Genomic DNA, 14578 nt, shown 5'->3' on the forward strand with positions numbered 1-14578 from the left:
ATTAAAATAGTTCCTTTAGTATTCGACGAGTTTATAATCGTTGTCCTCAGGTGAAAAGAACGATTTTAATGTAACGAATGTGCAGAACTATTTTAATGCCAAACTCAGTGAATTTTCTTTTACCAGAACCTAACATCCTTGTTGAAGTGGAGCTAGGAGAAACACATTTCCAACACAATATGTTCTTTAATGATAAGTAATTATTTTTTAGTACATTAGTAATGGTTTTATAGTTTTAATAACCTAGTTTAGTAAAATAAAGGTAAACAAGGTTACACATCTATTTTAATCTGTGAAACATTTCTTTAGAGTACCACATTGTTCTTTACAACTTATAATAATGTGTGATATGTTGTTCAGGCACTTTACATTTCTAATTACAAATATTTTAAGAAGATAAATTTCATTTTAAATAATGTCTGTCAGAAAAAGAATATATTCGTATGTGTTGAATTAGAATAGTTTTTCCATTTCACATCAGATAGTCCCCAAGAAATGATTTTAGCTTGAAGATGGCCTATCAAGAGACTGGAAACATTCACCTAATAAATTGCCAGAAAGAAGATGCAAATTTGTTGATTTATTCATCCAGTTGTTATAATTGACTCAAGGATAAATAAATGAAACATTCTACACATAAGTATATAAGTCATTAGATTTATCTACAAAAATAGTTTTATGCACAAATCTATTTCCAATTCCCTAATATGCTGATACTCAGTTCTCAAACTAATATTAATAATTAAGTAAATAAATTTCTTTTATGTGGACTTAAAGTGTAAACGATATCAACCTCAATTAAAGTGTAATTATTAATTTCATAACTTTAAATTTTCATCATTAATATAATACAGTCATACCTCGGTACTCGAACGTTTCGGAGCCCGAACAAATCGGTACTCAACCAAAAGTTTCGAAAAAAAAATGCCCCTGTTCCCGAACAAAATTTTGGTACTTGAACGGGAAAGCCCGCCAAGTCGACGCCACGCCGACGCCACAGCGGCGGCGTCAGTTACGAGACAGTCCAGTTAAACCTAAATTTATTTAAATTATTTAATTAAAATTCTAATTATTAAATTTAGCAAGAGATGACGCCTAACGCCTAACTCTAGTACCAAATTATCTTAAATTATTAATATTACTATAGCCATTTGCTAGCCCGATAATATGGCAGTTGTTGGTCTTTACGAGACAGTCATTGTTTCGTATGCACATTAACTTACGCTGTGCTATATTTTTTGGATTAGCATCCTTTTCTTTTGATTTATTAGCCCTTAAACATGGGTCCCAAGAAGAATAAAAGTGAAAGTGGTCAAGTGAAAAGGAAAACAGTGAGAACAACAATCGAACTGAAAAAAGAAATCATTGCTAAACACGAAAATGGAGTGCGTGTTTCGGATCTTGCTGTCCAATATTCTATGGCTAAGTCGACAATATCGACTATTTTAAAAAATAAAGAAACAATAAAAAAATACTAGCGAATCAACTGGGGATTGGAATGCATTAATCCATTTTACATTATTTGTAATGGGAAAAAATGATTTGGAGTCCGAACATATTGGTACTCGAACCTCTTTCTGGAACGGATTATGTTCGAGTACCAAGGTACTCGAACATAATCCAGGCAAGATATATTTAAAAGTTCAAGCTTGTAGTATACTTGGATGTGGTAATTGGTCTGATCCTCTAGAGGCTGTGACATCTGATGGATTTGCTGATCCACCAGAAAATGTTGAAGTTCAATGTACCAAGGTACCACTGTATTTATAAAAGCAATACTTTGACTTCTAATGCAATCCTTATCACAAAAATTTTAAGTGTTAAATGAATATTTTTAAAATTGGATATTTGAAACAAAATATTCTAAGTAATTCAAGTATAAAAATTATTCTATCAACTTTACTTGCTTTTTACTTTAATTAAAAAATATGGAGCTCTTTGTAGAGTTCTGATTATAACATTCTTTATTTCAACATTTATTATTATTATTATTATTATCTGATTAAAATGTAAATAAAATTTTAAAAAATTTAACCAAAAATAGCTTTAACTGATTAAAAAAGTATTAGTTAAAACAAAAAACAATAATAGTGAGATGTTTTTAAGTTCATTTACCCACCTTCAGGGCTTAGATAACAATATTTGCATGTTTGTTCTGTTGTAAACCCTAAAGATAGGTAAATGAACTTGAATAAAAATAATAACTTTTTCAATTTATTAAAATATACATTAACTAAAACAAAAACAATTACAATAATAATAACAGTCAAATTTTTTTAAATTCATTTACCTACTTTCAGAAATCACAACAGAAGAAAAATTCAAATATTGTTATTTGAGTCCTGACGATAGATGAATAAACTTGAAATGTTTGACATTGTATTTTTGTTTTAAATACAAATAATATATTTGTTTTTCAGTTCAAACAGTTTTTAACAGAACGTTTTTAAGTTTGATATTTCGGAATATTTTAAAGCAAAATTTTCAATTTAAACTAAGCTTGTTAATTAGAATTTATAACAAAAAAATTTTATTAATAAATTTTAATATTGTCTTAAAAATTCAATATATAAATATAATATATATTAGAAAACGAAGACAAAATTCTCTCTTGATCAAACGAACACAGATGTAAGTAAAAGATTATAAAATTTCTGCACAATACAAACAACTTACTCATTATCTTTACTTCTTTCTCTTCTTTGTGGAATATTTGGTGCAAATACTCTCTTAACAGCACCACCAAGGGTTAAATCACGAGGGCCACGGAGTGATGGTAATCTGAAAATAAGAAAATTCACATAACTAGTTAATTTCATATTCTTAATTCTCAACATCATATTTATCTCACTCAAATTTTAATATCTTTCATTATGAAATAACATGTGAATTTTCAAACTTTTATACATACAGTAGAGCATCGATTATCCGACCCCCGATTAACCAACTTATCGGTTAACCGACCGCGTTCTAGTCGGCAAATTCAAATGTCCGCTAGTGATGTGGCGCTACAGTATTTGGTTATGTCTTGGCTACTTTAATATTATTTTTGTTAAATTTTTGCATGTTTTAGCTGGCAGCACTGGCTCGACCATGAAAGGGAGGCTAGTATTTAAACCAGGCCTAATACACTATACTAATAATGTACTTTTTCATACTTTTCGGTTATCCGACTTTTCAGTTATCCGACCAACCCCAGTCCCCAATTAAGTCGGATAATCGATGCTCTACTGTAATTACAAATAAAAATTTGAAATTTTGCACATTTAAAATTATCTATTTAATACTATAAAACAAATAGAAAATTAGAATATCTCATTTACTTTATTATTATTATGCCGTATCAATCATAAGTTTAAAAAATTGCACATTATCTCTCAGATTCTGAGGAAAAAGAAAAGAAAGAAAAAAAAAAATTTCATAATGAAATCAAGAAGATTCTTATAGTTTTTTTAAAAGAGTCAGAAAAATATTTTATCCAGTTTCAGAAGTCTATATAAATTATACATTGCTAAAAGATACAGTAAAATAACAACCTTTTTTTTTCGTTCCAGCAATATTTTAATTACGTAAAAACGTTTTCAACTGCTTTAAGCAGCCATCATCAGTTAAACATACAGCAAAAAAGAACGTAGAATTATAAAATTATGAAAATAAGAACGAAGAGTTCTAAATTTACGAAAAATTAAATGAAATTCTATTGCGCTCGCGCAAATTGTCGGTAACACGCTTGCATGTTAATTCAAACGTAAAACAAAAAGGTAGTAACATATCTACCTAGGCATCGTAAAATATTATATTAAATATTTACATTAAATATAACGATAAACTAAAAGTGGCATTTTAATGATGTTCTGTCGCTTTAACAATGCTCCGTTAATTTAGGTTATCAAAGAAGGATTTCCAGGCTGACGCTAAAGTGTCTGCATCTCTATGGTTGATGCAGTTTGTGGTTAAATGAGCTCTGTGTATTTCCATTTTTTCAATGTGTTTAACTGCTTGTCTTGATCTTGCTGCCCTCACAATCAAGGCTTTATCCCAAAATACCGTTATCCCTTGCTCTTTCGCAAATGCTGCCAGTACCGTAGAATCAACATTCTTGTTCACCAACTGCGTATGTTCATATACTCTCAGTTTTAGGCTCCTCATCATAGTGCCGACATATACTAGATCAGTGTTAAATCAATTAATCTCTAATTGGGACTGATCTCGTTATGTCGGCGCTACAATGAGGAGCCTAAAACAGAGAGTATACGAGCATAAGCAGTCAGTGAACAAGAATGTTGATTCTACGGTACTGGCAGCATTTGCGAAAGAGCAAGGGATAACGGTATTTTGGGATAAAGCCTCGATTGTGAGGGCAGCAAGATCAAGACAAGCTGTTAAACACATTGAAAAAATGGAAATACACAGAGCTCATTTAACCACGAACTGCATCAACCATAGAGATGCGGACACTTTAGCGTCAGCCTGGAAATCCTTCTTTCATAACCTAAATTAACGGAGCATTGTTAAAGCGACAGAACATCATTAAAATGCCACTTTTAGTTTATCGTTATATTTAATGTAAATATTTAATATAATATTTTACGATGCCTAGGTAGATATGTTACTACCTTTTTGTTTTACGTTTGAATTAACATGCAAGCGTGTTACCGACAATTTGCGCGAGCGCAATAGAATTTCATTTAATTTTTCGTAAATTTAGAACTCTTCGTTCTTATTTTCATAATTTTATAATTCTACGTTCTTTTTTGCTGTTTGTTTAACTGATGATGGCTGCTTAAAGCAGTTGAAAACGTTTTTACGTAATTAAAATATTGCTGGAACGAAAAAAAGGTTGTTATTTTACTGTATAGAAACAATTCCAGTAAGCTTTGTTTATTTATTTATTGCTAAAAGAATTGTCTAAATTAGAAACAACTTTACACAAATTCTTAAAACAACAAACAATTATTTGAGCCATTGATTTTGAAAGTGGGGTAAGTCCATTTTATGTTATTGCTAGATGTTTAATGGTTTGCATGGGTTTAAAAATGGGTTTTGAATGGGTTTAAAAATATTCGTAAACAGTAATAGACTTATTTTATATTTTTTGTTGTCTTATTTCATGTAAATTTAATATGTAATAATGGTTATCAGTGTTAGGTAAAAAAAATCATGGTTTTGGTATGCGCCAATGGACTTGTCTCACTTTCAAAAGCAATGATTTGTTGAAAATGTTGATTTTCTTTGAATAAAATATAATTATAATAACAAAAAATTGAATATTTTATTTATTTACTTATTTATTTTATGTCAACATTTCATATTTCAAAAAGCTACAATAAAACAAAAAATAAATTTAATTTTACAGGTAAAAGTGGATAACATAAGAAAAAATATTCAGTAATAAGTTGCATGCATATAATTATATTTCTTAGTTTAGATGGTGCAGATTTTTAAAGTATTTTGATGAATGAGTAGTACATAGTGTAATAAATACATCATATCTTTATATATTTCTTTAGTAGTATTTTTTCTTTCAGTTTTTGCATTTAAGATGATAATACTGTTTTTCTGAAACTACTTGGTCTACCTTGTTTTAGTGATAAATCAAGAGTTTTTAATTGTGAATCTTTTTCTATTGATGTTATATAAAACAATTTATCTGGCACATTTCTTGAAAATCTTATCAAGAAAATATTAAACCAATTGACAGTTTCTCCATCAGTATTTTTTGTTCTTTAAAATTGCCTCCTCCAGAGGTTTAGTTGAATAGAAGTCTTCACTTTTCATTTCATGTACAAAAAACGCATTATGTTTGCAACATTTTTGTATTAATTTGTAATAATCTTGGGGAATATACAGCAAAGTGGACTTGCCTCACTTTCAAAATCAACTCACAATAAATATCATTGATGATATAAATTACTAGTAACAAATTTGTACTGATATTATAAGATATTTATTGTGAATTGATTAAAAACATAAATTTTATGTCAATTTGTAATAAGAATTAGCTTTAACATTTTTTTTCACAAAATAGATTTGCCCCACTTTCAAAATCAACAGCTCATTTATTGTGATATCATCACAATGCTAGGCTACAATTTTTAATCATATTTTTAATTTATTTAATTTAAAATATATGCTCTTTTCTTCAAATTAGTAGTGGCTTGCTCCTGTAAATCATACTTTTCCTGTTAGCAATAGAGTCAAGCCAGTCATTTATCTAATTCCTTTCAGGGAAACAATTTTGAATTGAAAAAATGTGACTTCCAGTTTGCATCAGAAGTTTGTGTATAGTTAATTAGGGCAAACAGTCCCTACAGTTTCCATATCTGGCCTCAACTGTCATCTATCTAACTCTGTTCTTAAGATTAAGGACAGACAGATGACAGTGGGAATTTATAGGTTTACAATTTTTTCAAATTACAACTCAAAAAAGCGTAAGGTGATTGGTTTCAAATAATCTCCAATAATCAAAATGTCCCTCTACAACATTTAAACAAATTTAATTTCCTATCGGATAATTTTAAGTTTCTACAATGTTGAAACATCAGCTATATTAGATAAGAATAGCAATGTCAATGATACAAATGTAAATTAGCTCAAAAATAGTAAATAAAAAATAGCAATAGGAATATTTTTCTTTTATTAATTGGGCATCTTCAGTTTAGAATGAATAAATTAACAATAAGTTTTAGAGCAGTGTTACCCAAACTTTTTGGCCTACCATCCCTTTTAGTGCATACATTTGTTATATTTTTTTTAATTACAAAACAAATTTTTGTCCCTCTTGTCTTCAACATCCTTACCACCACTTGCTTGCAGTGCTCCTTCCAGTTAAGTTCTTGCATGAAAGAATACCGTATTCCCCTTTTTCAATTAAGAACTCCATACAACTACTCCAGAAACTTGCGAACATTGCTCTCATGGATAATGAATACATGACTGTACTAGACTATAAAGCGTTATACCCATCCATTAAATTACCGCCTTGTTTCTGTGAACTGAGAAATTTTCTATTCAATAACATCGAGATCCATCGAAACATCATAAGGACATATTAGAATTGGCTCATTTAATTTCTCATACGTCATTCTTTGGCTTTGAAGGAAAGACATACTTACAGAAGCGTGGAGTACCAATGGGTAGCCCCACTTCGCCTTTAATTTGTGAGCTTGTCCTACGTAAATTGGAAAACTACATCCTACCTAACTTCCAGGAAAATATAGTGATTTACGCAAGGTACGTTGATGACATCTTCATTTTGTGGAAGAATAAGCAGAATATAAACCGTTTCATAAACATGGTCAACGATAACTCCTATGGCCTCACACTGAAGCTAGAACAAGAAAGTGAGCGACAGGTTAATTTCCTTGACCTGGAGATTATATGTAGAGAGGGTCATATAGTAACGAAAGTATACCTCAAGCCAGCTTATCAACCTTACATCATTCCCAGGAATTCATCAGACCCGCAACACCTAAAATTAACGGCTTTTAAATCATGGATAAAGAGAGCTCACATGCACTGTACCAGCATATATGATACGTACAGAGAGTTAGATTACATACGCAAAATAGCGCTCCAACATGGTTACAGAAGACAAACGGTGGATACCCTTCTTAAGACCTTTCGGCCACACAACCGACGTATAAAGGAGAACGAGCAGAAAGAAAGGATTGTCCTTAGTTACATACCGTTTTTAAACCAAGTTACTAAGAAAGTGGCCAGAAAAAGGAATATCCGCATAGTTTATAGACATAATCCCACAGTCTATAGGGAGAAATGATAAAGAAAGATATAGATATGATACCCTCACAGGAGTTTACTCGATACCGTTGAGAGATAATAGATTTAACTCCAACCTAGTTTATGTAGGTGCTACCATGAGGAATTTGAAAAAAAGGATCGAGGAACATAAATATGCGGTCAATAAAAACATTGATAGTACGGTACTTGCTGCATTCGCCAAGGAGCAGAATGTCACGGTTTATTGGGACAAGGCGGAGATTATTAAACCTACCAAATCAGCACAAGCGGTGAAACACATAGAAAAAATGGAGATACACAAGGCGCATCTCAGCAAACAGTGCATCAATCATAGAGACTCTTGACAGTTTATCAACTGCCTGGAAGTCTTTCTATAAAACGAATATGACGTAATTTTACGTCTCCACAGAAGCCGCTTCACTTCATTCCTGTCTAATATTGTTTTTACTATTGGGTAATTTATATACGGAAACTAGAATTATTTTAGATGTTTAAATTTCACGTTAGTGGTGACGTCATTAGGAACGCATTTACGTTTTTCACCGTTAGATGCACGACCAATTTTTGAAATATTCATTCTTTTTAAATTCAAATTTTTTGTTCGTTTCTTGGTAATCCTTAACTGATGAAGATCTCTGAAAGGGATCAAAAACGTTTTTATGGAAATTAACGTTATGCTGGACATGTTAAAGGTGTGAATATATTTAATTCTGATTCTTAGTTCCAGTAAGCATTCCTTATTATATGCATTTTAAAACATTTAAAACTTTGAAATTTTAACTAAATTTAGCATTGTTACATAAATAATAATTTGAAAAGTGCATATTTTGATGTCATTTAGATATTGGAGACATTTTCAATATGATAGTTTCATGAACAAAGTGTTATTCAGTTATAAATTATACTGTTGAGTTCATGCACTTCTCATAGAATTTTTGTGTAAACCCTACAAAATGGTTTTTTGCACATTCTCATAATCAGTTCTGGCATCTTTGTCACTGCCACAAAGATAAAATGGACATTACTTTCTTTTGAATGCACTCCTCCCTACTTAAAGAACAGAAACAGACTTAGTATCAGTAATATTTCTCTCTCTACAGATCTAGATACAATTGTGGAATTTTATTCCTTTTTACGAGTTCTGATTGTATAAGAGATTGCCTCAAGTGCAGTAAAAATTTTTATCTGTTGATATGTTTATGTTAAAATATTAGCACATGAAAAACTGTCACCATCCATCAGAATAGCCAACAATACAAAAATTACTAAAATCAACATCCAAAAACTAACAACAATGGAGTTTTTTTCATTTTGTCAAAATTCAAAGAAAGAAAATTTTAGTAGGTTCTGACCTCACCTGTCAGTAAAGGAATGCTATATCACTTTAAATATTTTTTAACAATGTTTTAAACCTTGTAAAATCACAGATTACAGGTATCCTAATTAACATGGTTAATTAATCCCTTGATGCTATCATGTATATCAAATTCACATTAATCAAATACGATATCTATGTTAAGTAAAGACAACTAGCAAAGCTGCATTATTTAAAACTTTTGCTGTATATATAAAGATTGCCATAATTAATTTCACAAATTAATCAAATCCTGCATTAAGCAAGGGATATCTGTACTAAATAAGAAAGTAAACTTGACGTTTTTTTGATATCACGTTAATTTTGTAAATTTTGATATCATTTTAACCAAATTATTTAAAGAAGTGCTTTTAACTTTTGTTGTAATCAAATACAATTGATTTCACTTAACAAACCATCAGATAAGGGAGAAATTCACTTATGAGAACACTCTCCCAAGTTTCTGATTTTCTTCCAATTAAATTACTATAAACATTGCTAACAAATTTTAGGAGTCCAAATATTAAACAGATATAACAAGGATTAAACTTTTTGAGATCCTTTTTTGTTCCATTTTCAGATCCTCTCAAAATTTTCAACTTTCAAACATACATTCAATTATGCATTCCAAAGCCATTGTAAATTTTTTACACATGTTCAATATGCTTGAACCTTCTATATGAATTTAAAAACAGTCCCAAAAAACACTTAATCCTGAAAATATAAATATCTATAAACTCGATTTTTAGATTAAAGCCAAATGAATGTCAGTGAATGAAGCCAAATTACATCACTATTAGCATTAATATAGCTTGATGTAACCAGGAAATTGTTTGGCTTTAATCATTTCATCCTGGTAATATCTGATTAAAAAATGGACTCCTGAAATTTATTAATGTTATTTATAGTAATTTAATATTTATGAAGTCAAAATTGACATCTAAGAGACTTTCTCTCCTATGTTTCACATTAGCAGGACTTCTGTTAACAGAGCACTGAATAGTAGAGCAGTCCATTTAAACATAAACCCCATTGGTGCATTTTAGAGCAGCATTCTGCATAAGAAAACACTATTCTAAGGAAGATTTATAAGTTAAATGTTGCATTACTGGTTTTGTTGTGGATTTTAAAGAATTAAAAGCTAGTGTTATTACTCAAACACCTTATGTCTCCAAGAATTAGTAATTTATATTACAAATGTTTCCCACCTGTTCAACAGGTCATCTTCAGGCAATTTAACTATTATAAATTACTAATTCTCGGAGGCATAAGGTGTTTGAGTAATAATATTTAAAAGTCTTTCTGTTCTGAGTCTTTATTCAAGTATTAAAAGCTAGTGGCTTTTAATTCTTTAAAATCCATTAGAATACATTTTAAGTAAAATACAAACCGATCAAAAAGAGCAATTGAGGATTCATCTTAAAAATATTATAATAAATAACAAAATTAAAAATAAACTTAACTATGCTAAATTCAATAACCAAATAACACAATTTAAAAAGTTTTTAACTGATAATCAATTAATTATTGTCCCCACTGATAAATCAACACAAATTGTTATAATGGATAAACAAAAATATGAAAACATTAAACTAAATTTAGTCACTCCACATCAATATATTGAACTAAATGAAGATCCTACATCACATATATGTGAAAACTTAGAAAAAATAACTAAGATTTTTAAACGATGCAAAAAGTTCACTGAGTAAAACGATGCAAAAAGTTCACTTACTTTTTGCATCGTTTATACGGTCTTTGGCGTGAATATTGTCGTACCGACATTTAAGATTTTTAAAAAATCTAATAATATTAATACAAATGGTTTTAACAATATTTTAGATTACAACTTAAGAATCCTTACACTCAATATTAAAGTTAAAACTCATAAACTACAAGAATCATACAGACCATTAGTAGATATTAAATTTTACATCTTATACAACCTTGAAAAATTCCTTAAGAAAAAATTAAATCAATATCACAATTCTGATTATAGCATTAAAAATATAGACAAATTCAATAGAAACCTCAAAAATTCAACATTTAATACTAACAACAGAATGTTAAGCCCAGATATTAAAAATATGTATCCATCTATACAGCAAACTTTATAATCAATACATTAACTAATTTAACCTGTGATAATAGGGTAATTGAACTGTTCAATTTGTTTTAATTAATAATTATTTTACTTGTAATAAAAATTTTTAGACAATCAGATGATATCTTCATGGGTTAATGTATAGACCCTAAATTAGCTGAATTATGAATGATAAAAATAGATCGTATTATTAGATACCTCAGAGGCATAATATTCGGTTGTTCGGAAAGTAATTTTGTTTTTTTTAATGAGAAAGAAAAACAATTTTCTTATAATATATAAATATTTTATTGAATTATATATTGACCATTTTGATCAAATATCTGTTGCCATCTTTCTGGTAGTGGCATGATTCCACATTCATAAAAGTTTTGATCTTTGCTTACAAAAAACTGATCAGTGTTTTTTGACATCCTCATTTGAAGTAAATGTTTTACTGTTTAAAAAATTTTGTAAAGACCAGAACAAGTAATAATCCAAGAGTTCCAAATCTGGCAAATATAGTGGGTGTGGTAGTACATCTTATTCAAGCTGTAACAGTTTCTGATGAGTTATCAAACTTGTGTGAAATTTGGCATTATCATGGTAAAACACTACACCTTTTTTTTTGTTGATCAATTCTGGCCTTTTCTGTTTGATGATATTACTCAATTTGTTTACTCGATGGCAGTACACTTTTGAATCGATTGTTAAATTGTCTGGTGAAAGCTCAAAACAAAATTTCCTTAAAATCCCACCAAAGAGAGCATCTCTCTTTAAGAACATGTGGAATCCATATATCGAGCTTTGAAATGAAACCAATTTGTTTCAAGTAATCATAAATGGTTCAATTCAACAAATTTAATCTCTTAGTGATTTCACGTGTTGTTATTCGGCAGTTTGCTTCAATCAGTACCTTTATTTTGTTTTCATTGGCTTCAACTGTGGTGCATCTTCAATATTGAAATTGCAAGAATGAAATTTTGTGAATCAGTTTTGTCACTGTCTTTCTCTCAACACATCTTCTTCATACATGTACCACAATTTTTTTCTTGCTTAAACAGCATTTTGATTTTTCGGTAATAAAAAAGCAAAATATGCCAAAAATGATGCTTCTGATTTTCCATATCTGATGGGACATAGGACACCGAAAAAAAAAACAATTGTACAGAATCAAACAAAATTTTTTACAAATAAACCTTAAAATGTCAGCTGTCAAAATATATAATGAAAATGTGGTTTAAAATGAAATTGGCTGATAAAAATACAACTAATTCCTCTAGTAATAAAAAACGAAATTACTTTCCAAACAACCCAATAGAATACAATAGATATATAGATGGCTGCTTCATAATTTATGATAATACTTTAAGGTAAAAATAACACAATTATATGCCTTTATAATAAATTAAAACACAAAAACCATAAAATACATAATACTGTATAATAAAATAAAAACTGCAATTATTGGTCACTGTGGACTTTAGCATCTTAACATGGCATGGCATGGTTAACATAGATATGTGATTTAATTTTTAATTATAACAGTTGTGAAATTTAACATATTATAGATAATGTGAAATTTTATCCTTTGTTTAGAATCTTACTTTAAACTCTTTACTTCACATATTGTTTGAATAAAATCAAATTTTAATGTCTTCCAATAAAAAACATATCAGGTATATTATGTTTTATGATTTTTGAAAAGGATATAATGCTGTACAAACAGTAAAAATAATTATAATGTGTATGGAAAAGATGCTCCTAAACTTCAAATCAAATATGGTTTAAAAAGATCCATTCAGGAAATTTTGAACTCTAGTACACAAAAATGTATGGAGCACCCAAAAGATGTCAACAAAGAAAAATTGCAGGAAGATATTGTTAAAAATTGATAAATAACACATAATACAGTATATATGACCACTAAAAATAAAGGGAAAAAAAGCACTAAAAATATACAAATGGAAGGTGAGAGAGAGAGAGATGACATGGCCATATTACGTTTATGCCTCAAGCACATTTTTTCACTACACACATATTCAAAGTCCAAAATGAATTTTGCCCAAATTTTCAAATTGTCCAAATTGTCAAATTTTCCATTCAAACTCTGAAGTGTTCAAAGTTAGAGTCATTCAAAGTACAAGGTACCATTATACAAGAAATCTGATTTCATTAACTCTAACATTAAAAAGACACATTAAAATAATTTAAAAATTTATTAATAATAATTATTATTATTAAATAATATATAATTCATCCAGTAACGTTTGTTTGCTACTAACTTTAACAACAGTAAAGTAATAATAGGAATTTAAATTATTGAATTTTAAGCAAGTAATAATTAAAATGATTAACGTTTAGCATTTAAAAGCACTAATAGTAATAACTGATAATAATTACATATTCTCAGCCACATGTTGAGACTGATAGAAAAAAAAGCATCAAAAGACCTATCTAATGCATGACTTTCTTTGAAGATGCAAGCCAAACTCATAACCAATCAGAGAAAAGCAGCAATAATTGTAATTATGTACTGTATTGCAAAAGATCTTTTTAAACTACAATTTATGCTAACAAATGTAGTCGCTGAGCTTTGAATTTGCAATTGATACTAGGAGAAACTTAAATATTTGAGATAACAAGGAAAATTTTTTGAAGTTAGGCTGAAAATGCAGGGAAAAAATAAATTTTGAAATAAAGACGTTTTTAAGATAAACATGTTTGAGGTGGACAGGTCAACTGTATTTTGGAATGTACTAATTTTGATATCAAGAACCAAACAATAACAATAGCCATAATTACAATATGCAAAGTCTACTGTCTGTATATATATGATGTGAGTATATGAAATCATGTAAACAGCCAATCATTCAAGACGTTTAGCCTAGTGTTGCCACCTTTTAAAAATTGCTGACCCAGACAGCAGGTCAGGTTTGTTCGAACAGAAGTCCCTGCATGTGCAATGTTATTTTACCATGGAAAGAATAACGTGCACGCCAGTTCTAAACCAGTTAGTGACTTGTGTAGGAGCATCTTAAATTAAGAAATGAAATAACTTAGTTTTAAAAAGCTGAGAAGCAAAAACAAAGGGGGGGGTCGACAGATTGCAACATACATCAGCGTAAGATGGCAAATTAACTTTCGGTGAGTGTGTGAAATCTTTCACTGTTAAAATAAAGTAAATTTATAAAAATATTTGCTAGTACTTTGTTTCATCATAATTTCACAATTTCTATGAAATCCTAGACAATGAATTAAAAACCAGACTTATTAATTAGAAAAGCCTTACCGTCCTTAAAATTCTATTATTATTTATAGTTGTCTACATGGACGTTATTTATTAATAGGACTTTATACTGGTGTTTAAAGATTGGCAC

General features: G+C 29.4%; 1 protein-coding gene across 2 annotated transcripts in view; it reads right to left on the reverse strand.

Moving 5' to 3' along the window:
• The window catches only part of LOC136968073 (DNA-directed RNA polymerase III subunit RPC4-like), a 78234-nt gene that overhangs the window by 47375 nt on the left and 16281 nt on the right, over window positions 1-14578 (reverse strand). For both annotated transcript variants that reach the window (XM_067262047.1, XM_067262037.1), the window contains exon 3: window positions 2677-2781. In XM_067262047.1, the coding sequence (XP_067118148.1) occupies window positions 2677-2781 (105 nt within the window). The remainder of the gene's footprint in view (window positions 1-2676; window positions 2782-14578) is intronic.

This window comes from Centruroides vittatus, unplaced genomic scaffold (genome assembly GCF_030686945.1).
Source record: "Centruroides vittatus isolate TY-2023 unplaced genomic scaffold, ASM3068694v2 contig_1032, whole genome shotgun sequence".
Taxonomy (NCBI): domain Eukaryota; kingdom Metazoa; phylum Arthropoda; class Arachnida; order Scorpiones; family Buthidae; genus Centruroides; species Centruroides vittatus.